General features: G+C 47.9%; 1 protein-coding gene across 1 annotated transcript in view; it reads left to right on the top strand.

The window, feature by feature from the left end:
- Window positions 1-10,563, top strand: part of NXF3 (nuclear RNA export factor 3) — a 16,992-nt gene extending 6,429 nt beyond the window's left edge. Inside the window, exons 2-20 of the mRNA XM_017896420.1 lie at window positions 1,537-1,705; window positions 1,922-2,075; window positions 2,715-2,798; window positions 2,905-3,009; window positions 3,132-3,212; window positions 3,333-3,402; window positions 3,559-3,647; window positions 4,040-4,149; window positions 5,747-5,783; window positions 6,142-6,210; window positions 6,290-6,345; window positions 6,488-6,595; window positions 6,716-6,774; window positions 6,884-6,999; window positions 7,095-7,137; window positions 7,726-7,798; window positions 8,609-8,738; window positions 10,076-10,136; window positions 10,378-10,563. Coding sequence (XP_017751909.1) covers window positions 1,537-1,705; window positions 1,922-2,075; window positions 2,715-2,798; window positions 2,905-3,009; window positions 3,132-3,212; window positions 3,333-3,402; window positions 3,559-3,647; window positions 4,040-4,149; window positions 5,747-5,783; window positions 6,142-6,210; window positions 6,290-6,345; window positions 6,488-6,595; window positions 6,716-6,774; window positions 6,884-6,999; window positions 7,095-7,137; window positions 7,726-7,798; window positions 8,609-8,738; window positions 10,076-10,087 — 1,565 coding nt within the window. The 3' untranslated portion in view covers window positions 10,088-10,136; window positions 10,378-10,563. The remainder of the gene's footprint in view (window positions 1-1,536; window positions 1,706-1,921; window positions 2,076-2,714; window positions 2,799-2,904; window positions 3,010-3,131; window positions 3,213-3,332; window positions 3,403-3,558; window positions 3,648-4,039; window positions 4,150-5,746; window positions 5,784-6,141; window positions 6,211-6,289; window positions 6,346-6,487; window positions 6,596-6,715; window positions 6,775-6,883; window positions 7,000-7,094; window positions 7,138-7,725; window positions 7,799-8,608; window positions 8,739-10,075; window positions 10,137-10,377) is intronic.
- Window positions 10,564-12,631: the final 2,068 nt, after the last annotated feature.

The raw sequence follows: 12,631 nt of genomic DNA, 5'->3' as shown, positions 1-12,631 counted from the left end.
TCCTTAGGATTACAATATATATCTTGGTCCTATCACACGCCATTCTCCTGCCTCAGCCTCCGGAGTAGCTGGGACTACAGGCGCCCACCACCGCGCCCGGCTAATTTTTGTATTTTTAGTAGAGACGGGGTTTCACTGTGTTAGCCAGGATGGTCTCGATCTCCTGACCTCGTGATCCGCCCGTCTCAGCCTCCCAAAGTGCTGGGATTACAGGCATGAGCCACCGCCAGCTGGCTAATTTAAAAAAAAAAAAAAATTGTAGAGGCCGGGCACAGTGGCCAAAGCCTGTAATCCCAGCAGTTTGGGAGGCCAAGGTGGGCAGATCACTTGAGGTCTGGAATTTGAGACCAGCCTGGCCTGGAGGTCTGGAATTTGAGTCCCAGAAATAAGGAGAGGGAACAGTGGAGAAGGTGGAGAAGTAGTGTTAGATATGCTTACCACATGTTTTTTTGTTGTTGTTGTGTTTTGTTTCGGTTTTTTTGAGACAGAGTCTCGCTCTGACGCCCAGGCTCGAGTGCAGTGGTGCGATCTTGGCTCACTGCAAGCTCCGCCTCCTGGGCTCACTCCATTCTTCTGCCTCAGCCTCCCAAGTAGCTGGGACTACAGGTGCCCGCCATCAAGCCCGGCTAATTTTTTGTATTTTTAGTAGAGAGGGTGTTTCACCATGTTAGCCAGGATGGTCTCGATCTCCTGACCTCGTGATTCATCCGCCTCAGCCTCCCAATGTACTGAGATTAAAGGCAAGCGCCAACGCGCCCAGCCGCGCTTACCACTCTTTTTAAATTCTCTCTTTCACTCTTCTGGTAATTAATTTCCATAATTATGTCTCTCCAAGATTCATTCTGGATATTTTCTTCAGCAATGTTTTCATTTATCTGATTCTTCCTTGAGGCAGGGAACTTGCCTTTGACCCTTGAGCCATAATACCAAGCTTTTAGGGTAGATTTTATTATTCTCCAAGTAGAGGTGGGAATTGAGGGTTAGAAATGATAAGCAATTTGTTCCAGGTTACCCAGACTGAAAAGGGCAGAGCAAGGACTATCATCATAGATCAGCATCACCCAAACCCAAACCTTTCTGCTGTGCTTGTTTTCTCCTTGGCTGTGAATGTTCCCCAACTCTCATCTCCCAGGAGATGAAACTATAGTGAAGTCTTTCAACTTTTTTGGCACTGTGGTAGACTTCTTTCTAGATTATAAAAATCACCAGCCTGTGCAACACAGGAAGACCCCATTTCTAAAAAAAAAAAAAAAAAAAAAAAATCAGCCAGATGTGGTAGCATGTGCCTGTAGTCCCAGCTACTTGGGAGGCTGAGGTGGGAGGATCTCTTGAGCCATAGAGGACAAGGCCACAGTGAGCAGTGATCATGCCACTGCACTACAGTCTGGCAATAGAGCCAGATCTTGACTCTAATAAATAAATAAACAAACAAACAAACAAACAAACAAACATCAGTGAATTTTTTCATTATCCATTATATTTTCCCAAGATTTTTTTCTGGTATTCTAAGTGTTGATATGCTGTTCTCAATTTAAGGTCACACTGATCAAGTTGCTCAAAGAAGAGCAAGATGTTCGGATATTTACCAAAGGAGATTGAGCAGTAGGTCTGAAAAAGTCAATCCTGGCATGCATTCTTCATCCCATCAGCAGCAAGATGGAGAAGCAGCAATGCATGGTGCCCACGTGGACTCTTCAGTAAGATAGTAAGTGACTAGTCAGCATGGCTGGAATGTACCAGCCGATGAAATACATAACCATGTAGCTGAATATGTCATTCTTTCCAACTTGACAGAGAGAGGAATGACAGAACTCGATTAATGGTTGAGCAAACTTCATTGTAGCCCTGGTATCAGTGGATCAAATGTGTGTAAAAGACTTTCAGAGCATATGCGAACTACCTTTTCTCCACTTGCTCACAGCACCCCCTACGCTATTTCACCCTATAATCGGAAAGGCAGTTTTCGTAAACAAGACCAAACCCATGTTAACATGGAGAGAGAGCAAAAACCTCCAGAGAGAAGAATGGAGGGGAACATGCCGGATGGGACCTTAGGGAGCTGGTTCAAGATCACAGTGAGTGTCCTGGCAAAATGGATCTAATGTTCTGAAGGAGAACGGGGGAACTGTGTTGGATTTGTGTAGACACTAGATCCTTTTGTAAGGGCAGGAAAGTTTGTAATCTGTCCTTTATTACTAGGAGTTAACATCCTAGATCATCTAAGAGTAAATTCAGAGAAGCAATGTAAAGGAAACTGACTGCAGAGAGAACGGAAGAGGTCATTTACAATCAAAGGAGGAAACGAATGCTAAGGAGATAGAGTATCTCCACACCAGATGCTTCAGTTTGGCTCAAACTAAGGGTGTGAGGGGTTGAATTAGTGGGGTCCTTGTCAAAGGGGCAGGCCTAGTCTGCCTTAGGTAGACTCTTGTGGGACTTTATAAAAGAAAGCTCATGTTAAACATCTTAAATTGATTATTCTAAGAAAACTGAATAGTAAGAAAGGGTGTTTAGGAAATCCATGTGTGCTTAGAAATAATAGATATTAGAAATGATGAATGACATAATAATGAAATACATAAGTTAGCAATAATGGATGTTGTCCTATCTTCAACTATTTTAAAGTCTGAAAGGAACATATTTGGGTCCAATTTTAATGTTTAATTCCATTATGTCAGTCTCCTTTCCTCACTCATTCTTTCTTTCACTCATAGGTTCCCTTTGGCATAAAATACAATGAGAAGTGGCTGCTGAATTTGATTCGGAACGAATGCAGTGTACCCTTCATCCCAGTTGAGGTAAGAAAGGACCGTGAGGCAGACGAGAGAAAACAGGACAGGTTGGGGACTGGATGAGCAGAGACTCTGGCCTCATATTTTATTTCTCTTGCAACTCTCCCTATAGTTTCACTATGAAAACATGCATGCCAGCTTCTTTGTGGAGAATGCCAGCATCGCCTATGCACTGAAGAATGTCAGTGGCAAGATTTGGGATGAGGATAATGAAAAGGTGTGTGTCAAGTGAATGACCAGGGCTAGCATCGAGCAAGAGGGCAGAGCAAGTGTGAGGTCTTACTTGATCTTGGGGCTCAAAGTTCCTAGTGCTTACTCAGCCCCTCTGGTTCTCTGCAGATATCAATCTTTGTCAGCCCTGCTGGTATACCCCACTTTGTGCAGAAGGAGCTGAAGTCAGAAAAGGTGGAGCAGATAAAGGTAATAGAGACTTACGGCAAGTTGTTCACACAAAGCCAGACCCACTGCTTCTTCCCCACCTACTGCCCCCTTCACCACCTCAACTTCAGAGCCTCTGAAAACCATCTCTATACTCTGCAGCTGGCCATGAAGCAACAGTGTGATGTCTCCCAGGAAGCTCTTGATATCCAAAGACTCCCCTTTTACCCAGGTATGGCTGATAACAGTAATTCTATGGCAGATGAGGGCAGTGGTGTCTGTGTGAGATGGAGACTTAGAGTTGGCAACTTGGGGAGGAGTTAGTGCTGATGCTGTACCAGGCGGGTCCCTCTCAGACTTCTGATTTTCTCCTCTCTGCTTTCTGGAGACATGATGATCCGTAATACTAAAATGGCGTCGAATCCTGGAAAGTGCATGGCTGCCTCCCTGCACGTCCATGAAGAGAACATACCTACGGTGAGGCCTTAGGCTCATGCTGTGATTGAGGGTGAAGGTGGAAGAGATTAGCTAGGAGGCTAATTGGTCTAAGATATCCCCTGCTGGGGGCCTTCACTCTTAATTCTTAATTCATTCCTCACCATAGCTTTTGCCCTTGAACCCAAACAGCAACAAAGCCTACCAGAAGCTTGACATTATGCCAAAGGCCCCCGACATTAACAAGCTGAATTTCTTGAAAATAAAATGAGGTGTAATACTCAGATAGTTCTTTGAAGAAAAGGGGAGGAGGGTTCATTAGGGTAGTGACAAGAGGCAAGAAAGTGGATTTGTTGGCAAGGGAGGAGACTGAGGGTGCAGGGCCCTCTGGGTGCTCTTTCCTGAGTCTATGTGGTTCTTCTGCATAATTGCAGGTGATGTCTGCAGAGGGGATGGACAAATGGAAAGGGATAGAGCCAGGAGAGAAGGGTGCGGACAGAAGCCCAGTGTGCACCACCTTCTCGGATAACTCCAGCAACATAAAGTCAGTCATACCCTCTGTCACCGCCTGGGGCCCTGACCTGTGCTTGATAGTGCCCTTCTGCAGGAGGAGGCAGCACTGGTCTTCTGGGAGGACCACAGACCCTCTCCTTCCCCTTCGCCCCACTCCTCTCTCTGTGTCACTCACTCATCTGTGCTTAGAGGTCTCCTTTCCTTCATCTGACATGCTGCCCTTTTCACCTGCTCTGGGATGCATTTCCCGCCTGTCTCCACCCAGCCTCCTTCAGCGTGCCCTCTGTGAGTGTGCAACAGGAAGTGGGGCTCCCCCACTTCCTCAGGACCAGCAGTATTCAGGTGCTGGTGCCCCGGACCCAGAAGAGTCCTCCAGCCCAGGTCTTCATGCTGAGACAGGCCTTTCTGCCTCCATGCTGAGACAGGGTTTCCCTCCCCTGTCCTGAAGGGGATTCTCCTTCTCTTGCTCCAAATAGGTTCTCCCACCCGTCCTGAGCTGGCATGGGGGCTTCCCTGCCCCATACTGAGGGCTGAGGCCCTGGGTGGCTGCTGTCATGCCATCTCTTCTCTGGCTCAATGCCAGGAGCTGGGCCCTCCTCGGGGAGAAACCTGGGTTTCCTGAGTCAGGGGACCAAAAGTGGGCCACCTTCCCGAGGCAGGAGTGGAAGGCAAAGGGCAGAGGAGGTTGAGGAGACAGGCCTCTCGGGGCACTGCCTCTCCTTCCCTCCACAACTCACATTGTCTTGCCTGGGCCCTCAGAGGAGTCCTGGATAGCCCAAGACAGGTAGCATTCCTTGGTCAAGGCGTCAGCACAGAGGGGCACAGGTGTCAGGGACCATCACAAGAGAATACTGTGGTCGGGAGAGGGGGTCCCCAGACTCTGAACCCCATGCTGAGCTAGGGCCTGACCCTTTACTCCTCCATTTCCCATGCCCAGCTCAGACTGAGCTCACACAGGTGAGAAAGGCTCCAGCTGCATCCAGTGGGCCCCAGCCCAACAGGTGCATGTTTTCCTTACCTGCCTCCGTCCCCAGGATCAGCTGGGGGTAGTGAGGGAAAGGGCTGCAGCAGGGGCGCCCTTTTCTTCTCTCTTCCTCCTTGAACTCCACCACCACGGTAGAGCATCTTTCCCTTCCCTTTGCTTTGCATCCTGTTTCTCCATTGTCTCTCCTCTCCTATGTCTCACCTGTCTCTCCCTCCCCTACCTTCACCCCGTTTCTGCCATCATCCCCCTGCCTTCCCCTTCCTGCCTCCTGAGCCTGCATCACCCCCTCCCTGTCCCAGCATCCTGGGCCATCCCTAAGAGCTGACCTGGTCTTGGACAGGGCCAGGCCAGGCAGATTGATGGACACCCAGTGAGGTAGCAGAGCCCTGGGCTCCCACCCCATTTCCTGCTCCCTGTGGAGCCTTCAGTGGGGACCTGGACAAAAGTGAGAGAGGGATGGAGGGAGGGGAAGAAAGTCCTGAAGCCTGGGCTCTCAATGCTGCCCAGGGCTGCAGGGGCAGGGACTCCGGAGTGTAGGTGAACACACTGCACTGTGTCTCTGATGTAGGTGTGATTGCTCGCATGAGGAGGACAGCTCCACAGTTTCGCTTACCGTTGTCCATTTTGTTTTGATTTTCGGCAGCTCCATCCTGGAATTGTTCCCCAAATTATTAAGCCTGGTAAGCATATTTCTTGATCATTGACTTTCCTAATTGGGACTGATGCTGCCCCCAACTGCCCCAAACCCCTTTAGATATTGTCCCAGTTACATTTATGGATCTAACCCTTAAACCTCAAGGCAGGGGGAAGGTGATACAGTCCCATGTGGGAAATTGGCAGAGCCTGTGGAGCTTCTTCACACAAGTTCACAATAGCCTTCAGGTGGCGGCAATCCCGATTGTAGTCTTGCCCATGTAATTTCCAGAATGCTTTCACACCTGATTTCTGATCGCACCCTCTCCTGGGTCTTTCCTTTTCCCTAATTATCCAGTGCCACCTCCCTACTTTGCACTATTGACTTCCTCTTGCCTTCCCCAGGACGGCCAGCAGTCACCCAGACCAACTCTGTGTGGTACTGAAGCCCACAAGATGTTACCAACCTGTAAGGTGAGAAGAGAGGATCCAGCAGGGTGGTGCATGAGAAAGGGGGGGTACCATCTGTGGTCCTGGGGACTCTTTATTCCAGGGAAGCTTCTTTGGATCTGAGATGTTGAAGAATCTGGTCCTGCAATTCCTGCAGCAGTAAGTATCCCTGGGAATCTGAGGCAAGAGAGGGTTAGGTCAGATGAGGTTACCCAAGTACAAGTCTGCCCACAGTGAGACTTTTAAGTCTCATTTGGCACCCAGGCCACAGAGGTAGCCTATCCTCACTGGTCCCCAACAGGTATTACTTGATCTATGACTCTGGAGATCGACAGGGTCTCCTTAGTGCTTACCATGATGAGGCCTGCTTCTCCCTGAGCATTCCCTTCAACCCCGAGGACTCAGCCCCGTGAGTATTATAGCTCAGACCCTGGTCTGGGGCCGTGTGACTCCCCTGCAGAAAGACACCAACTCCTGGAAATGCCCTCGCTGGCCGGACCACCCACTCCTGCTCCTCTTTTTCTCCTAGGAGCAGCTTATGCAAGTACTTCAAGGATAGCAGGAATATAAAAAATCTCAAGGACCCCTGTAAGTGCGTGATGGAGAAGACTGGGCAGGGTAAGGGGGTGTGACAGGAACAATCACACAACCGAGGTGTGGCAGCCCCCCACATCCTTGCTTCTCTTCTCCTCTACAGACCTGAAGGGGGAGCTGCTGAAGCACACAAAACGTGACATTGTGGACTCCCTCAGTGCGTTGCCCAAAACTCAGCATGACCTCAGCTCCTTCCTGGTGGACATGTGGTGCCAGACGGTGAGCACCTGCTTCCTCCCTCGGGCAGGCCCAGAGAGCCAGAGGTGGGTAGGAGGTTAAAGGGGATCCTGAGCATCTGAGCCCTTCCCTTTCAGGAATGGATGCTCTGCTTTTCTGTCAATGGGGTGTTCAAGGAAGGTGAGTGTCTGTAGAGTCCCTTCCCCAGATCCCCCACTGCTCCCTCCCCCTGGCTGGGCTCCCTCTCAGAACTCCCCCAGCTTCCCTGATTTCGTTCCTTTCCTTCCTCTTGTTCCCTCTGTGTTTTCCTACCCCAACTCTGCCCACAAACCACCCTGATCTGACCTAGGTCCACGCCTGTCTGCCCTGCACAACTCAGGCTTGCATTAAGGACACAGACTATGGAGTCTGACAGCTCTCATCCCAGGTCCTTACTCTGTGAACTTGTGCTAGCTACTTAACCCTTCACTTCCCTCATTTGCACAATGGGGCTAACAATAACCCATCTCTTGGGCTACTGTGAAATAGGAATCAAGTGAACTTGTGGTTTTCACAGGGCCCCACACATGATAAGGGCCCTATCACTGGGAGCGGATTATTCCTGTTCTTGCCCTCCCCATTCCTACCACATCTGCCTGACTCCAAGTGAGCAATTATCCTGGTCTGGCCCCCTTCTGTGTGAGTGTCAAGCAAGACTGATTGGGGAACACCGTGTGAACATGTAAAACCTGTGCAACTCTGAGGCAATGTTGTTTGTTGTCTTTGAAGTGGAAGGACAGTCTCAGGGTTCTGTTCTTGCCTTCACCCGGACCTTCATCACTACCCCTGGCAGCAGTTCCAGGTTAGTGCTGTGTTGTGGGTGGGAGCACCCATCCCAGCCTGGGGCCAGTGGTGTGGGAATGTGGTGGTACAGTCCTCGGGGTGTTCTCAATGTTGTAAAAAACTGACAGTCTAGTGTAATAGTTAAGAGTATGGGCCAGGAGCAGTGGCTCATGCCTGTAATTCCAGTATTTTAGGAAGCTGAAGGTGGGAGTATTGCTTGAGCCCGAGAGTTTGAGACCAGCCTAGGCAACACAGTGAGACCCTGTCTCTACAAAACACTAAAATTAGCTGGGTGTGGTGGTGTGCATCTATCATCCTGCCATTCAGGAGGTTGAGGTGGAAGGGTCTTGACCCCAGGAGGTTGAGGCTGCAGTGAGCCTAGATCACATCACTGCACTCCAGCCTGAGTGAGACCCTGTATTGAAAAAATTTTTAAAACTGTGTGGGCTCTGGAGTCAGAGTATGAGTTCTCTCCTGATGCAATACTCACTGTGACTTTGGTCAAGGCATATGACCTCTTTGTAATTCAGAATCTTCCTTTGAAACTGGTGATTACACTGTCTATTCCCTTGGGCTATTGTAAAGGGCAAATGTGAGTGTAAAACCATCCTTGGGTTGTAGGTAAACCTGCAAAACTGGTGAAGCATATAGGCAATCTCTCCAAAGGTGGGCTCTGTGGAAGGGTTAGAGGGTACCAGCCAAAAAGCTAGGAGGCAGGCACAGTAGAGGTATCGAAGAAATCAGGTTTCTGAACAGTAGGAAAAGATCCTTGTAGGGGGTGGGGAGACGTCTTTCTCTCCAGCTACCTGATGGCCCATTTTTCCTCCAGTCTGTGCATCGTGAATGACAAGCTCTTTGTGCGGGATACCAGCCACCAAGGGACCCAGAGTGCCTTGTTCACCCTAGTGCCCACAGCCTTCTCCAGCGTGCCTGCCTTCTCCCAGGAGCAGCAGAAAATGGTGCAGGTTTTCTCTGTCCAGTCAGGGATGAACTACCAGTTGTCTCAGAAGTGAGTGCTGGGCCGGGCGTGGTGGCTCACGCCTGTAATCCCAGCACTTTGGGAGGCCGAGGTGGGCGAATCACGAGGTCAGGAGATCGAGATCATCCTGGCTAACACAGTGAAACCCCGTCTCTACTAAAAATAGAAAAAAAAATTAGCCGGATGTGGTGGCTGGCGCCTGTAGTCCCGGCTACTTGGGAGGCTGAGGCAGGAGAATGGCGTGAACCCAGGAGGTGGAGCTTGCAGTGAGCTGAGATTGCGCCACTGCACTCCAGCCTGGGTGACAGAGCAAGACTCTGTCTCAAAAAAAAAAAAAAAAAAAAAAAAAAGAAGTGAGTGCTGGGTGTGTATGGTGATTAGTGATTGGTATGCGCTGGGAGGAGCAGGGGAATGAATAATGGGAACTTGCAGATGGTTGGCTTTGCTTCTTTATTTCACTCAGTATCAAACTGTACATTTGCCTTTTGGTATATATTCAGCTACCTAGTTATTTTGAACAGGTGTACAGTACTTCTCTGAATTCTGTCAATTGAGAAAAATGACGAGACAAGTCTCAATCATTGTAGGAGGTTTATTTGCCAAAGTTAAGGACATGTGCCCGGGAGACAGGTCTACACCTTTCAAAGATGACTTTGAGGACTCCGGATTTAAAGGGGAAAGGGTAGAATATTGAGAAGTACACAATTTTCATGTAAGGGGGAGGGTGGGGAAAGATAGTTACTCATGCCTTTGTCTGGCTCAGTGAATCTGCATTTTTTTATATAAAATGACATAGACAAAATGGGGCGGGGGAGCAATCAGATATGCATTTGTGGCTGGTGGACAGGGGGGTGACTGTACCTGTAAAGAAAAGCTATCAATTTACATTGTCGTGGTGAAATTTTAATAGAAACACCTTACAGTAAAGATCTTGCAGCTCACGAGAAATTTCCTTGCGGACAAAATATGGGGGAGGCGTGTAGCTTTTCATCTTATAGCCATCTTATTTAGGAACCGAAAGAGGAGGCAGGTTTGCATGACCCAGTTCCCAGCTTGACTTTTCCCTTTAGCTTAGTGATTTTGGGATCCCAAGATTTATTTTCTTTTCACAGTTCCGTGGATCCTGTTCCTTTGTTGGTAGATATTTCGCTTTTCAGGGTTGGTAGACACTTGGCTTTTCACAGGGTTCCTTCTGCTGCAATAAATTCCAGAAAACACAGACATGTTTCTGTTGCATAGATTAAGAAATGGCATTGTATTGTCAGAGTGTCTCCACTTGGGTATTAATGGATGTTACCTGTCCTTCCTCCACCACAGCTGCCTTCATAACAACCAGTGTGACTACGTCCGAGCTCCTCACGTTCTTGCATGGCCCAAGGTGAGGTCTAGGAATTCAGGCCAAGTGAGCAGAGGTTGGGTGACCTGGGGATGGAACTTTGGGCTTCCGGCTCTGCTGATCTCCCAGCTCCCTCCTGCACTTCCTCTCGGCCAAGGGCAAGATCCCAGAGAAGGCCCTCACATAGCCTGACCTAGGATTCTGAAAACAAAGCCCTAAGAGGAAATCCTTAAGTGTCATAATCTTCAGCCTCATCATCTTCCCTGTATTTTTATTCCAATAGATGTATTTCGCTGTGACTGAACCAGGAGATCTGGCTCGGGCTAAGAAGCCAAAGCCCAACTCACAGGGCTGACTCTCATCCTTCCAAAGGGGCCAGTTCTGTGTGCTTGTCCACCCTTGTCACCCCCAGGATCTCTGTTTCTTTTCACAATAAAGAATGATGTTGCTTGTTATGTCAAATCCCTGCAAAATCCATTTGAGTCAGGCATTATAATCTCTGTTCTACGGAAAAGGAAAGGAATATTCAGAGAGAATGAGAAATTCCTGGGAAATCCTAGAGTAGAGTCTCAAATCTTGGACCCACCCTTAGGACAGAGCTGTGCTCCAGAGGGCCATGTGGCTTCCAAGGTGGGGAGTGCTCTCTAACCCTGTTAAACCTGGAGGCTAATATTCTATGTCCCTAGTCCATCAAGTAAGATATTTTTTATGCAGAAAACATTATTACTTTCTTAGCCATACAAATCTATTCAAATTTAAAAACAACCCATTTGGGGGAAAATAGCATTAAAGAATGCACGAAAACCTGGGAAAAAAAATTGCCCACATATATGATGGACATAGGATTAATAGTCTTCATATATAAAGAAATCAGTAGAGAGAAGGGAAAGTGATATCAATCTCAAATCGTTATAAAAAGCAATTGCAGTCAGGCACGGTGGCTCAAGCCTGTAATCCCAGCACTTTGGCAGGCTGAGGCAGATGGATCACTTGTCAGGTGTTCGAGACCAGCCTGACCAAAATGGTGAAACCTTGTCTCTACTAAAACTACAAAAATTAGCCAGGTATGGTGATACATGCCTGTAGTCCCAGCTACTTGGGAGGCTGAGGCAGGAGAATCGCTTGAACCCAGGAAACAGAGGTTGCACTGAGCCGAGATTGCACCACTGCACTTTAGCCTGGGTGACAGAGCAAGACCCTGTCTCCAAAATAGTAGTAATAATTTCAAAGTAAAAAATAAAAAGCAATTGCAGTGGCCCCCCCCAAAATCTATGAAAAGCTATCCAACTATAATAACTACAAAAACATAACTGCAGTCATTGAGATAAGATGGTAATTTAGAAAAAAAAGCTAAAACTTATTTTCAGAAAATAACATTGTGTGTGTGCACGCACATGTGCATGTGGGGAATCGTGTCTGTATTGACGTAGTAGTTTCCTAGAGCTGCCATAATAAAGTACCACAAACTAGGTGGTTTAAAACTGCACAGATTTCTTTTCTCACAGTTCTGGAGGTCAGAAATCCAAAATTAAGATGCCAGTAGGGCCATGCTCCATCCAAAGGCTCTAGCGGAGAATCCTTCCTTGCCTCTTCCAGCTTCTGGTTGCTGCTGCTGATTTTTAGCTTGTGGCAGCATAACTGGTATCTCTGCCTCCATCTTCACATTGTCTTTTTTTCAGTGTCTTCTTTCCCTTTCAAAGACACTCACTGAATTTATAGTTCACCCTAATCCAGGGTAATTTCATATCTAGATCCCTACATTAATATCTGCAAAGACATTTATTCCAAATAAAGTCCCATTCTGAAGTTCCAGGTGACATATCTTTTGGAGGCCACTCTTCAACCTCCTACATTGTACCCTCTGGCCCCTGAAAATTCCTATCCATCTAATGTGAAAAATACATTCACCCCGTCCCACCATATCCAAAAGTTAATGCATTCCAGCATCAGCTGTAAGTCAAATACCCTGTCTAAATACCAACAACTCAAAAAGTCCCAAATATCATCTAAATCAGGTATGAGTGAAATCTGATCTATGAACCATGTAGGGGCAAAATTCCTTTCCATCTGTGGACTTGTAAAACCAGAAAACAAGCAACCTGCTTCCAAAATTCATTGGCAGGACAGGTATAGAATACACATCCCCATTCTGAAGGGGAGAATATGAAATAATAAAAGCAGTCACTGATTCAAGCATGTTTGAAACCTAGCAGGGTTTTGCTGGGCGCGGTGGCTCACACTTATAATCCCAGCACTTTGGGAGGCCGAGGCAGGTGGATCACTTGAGGTCTGGAATTTTAGACCAGCCTGGCCAACATGGTGAAACCCTATCTCTACTAAAAATGCAAAAATTAGCCAGGCATGGTGGCAGGCAGCCGTAATCCTAGCTACTCGGGAGGCTGAGGCAGGAGAATTGTTTGAACCCGGGAGGTGGAGGTTGCACTGAGCCAAAATCACACCACTGCACTTCAGCCTGGGCGACAGAGTGAGATTCTGCCTCAAAAAACAAAAAACAGAAACCTGGCAGGGTTTCAAGG

The sequence above is a fragment of the Rhinopithecus bieti genome, unplaced genomic scaffold, assembly GCF_001698545.2.
Source record: "Rhinopithecus bieti isolate Rb0 unplaced genomic scaffold, ASM169854v2 scaffold_28940, whole genome shotgun sequence".
NCBI lineage: Eukaryota > Metazoa > Chordata > Mammalia > Primates > Cercopithecidae > Rhinopithecus > Rhinopithecus bieti.
This window is presented reverse-complemented; position numbering and strand designations above follow the sequence as displayed.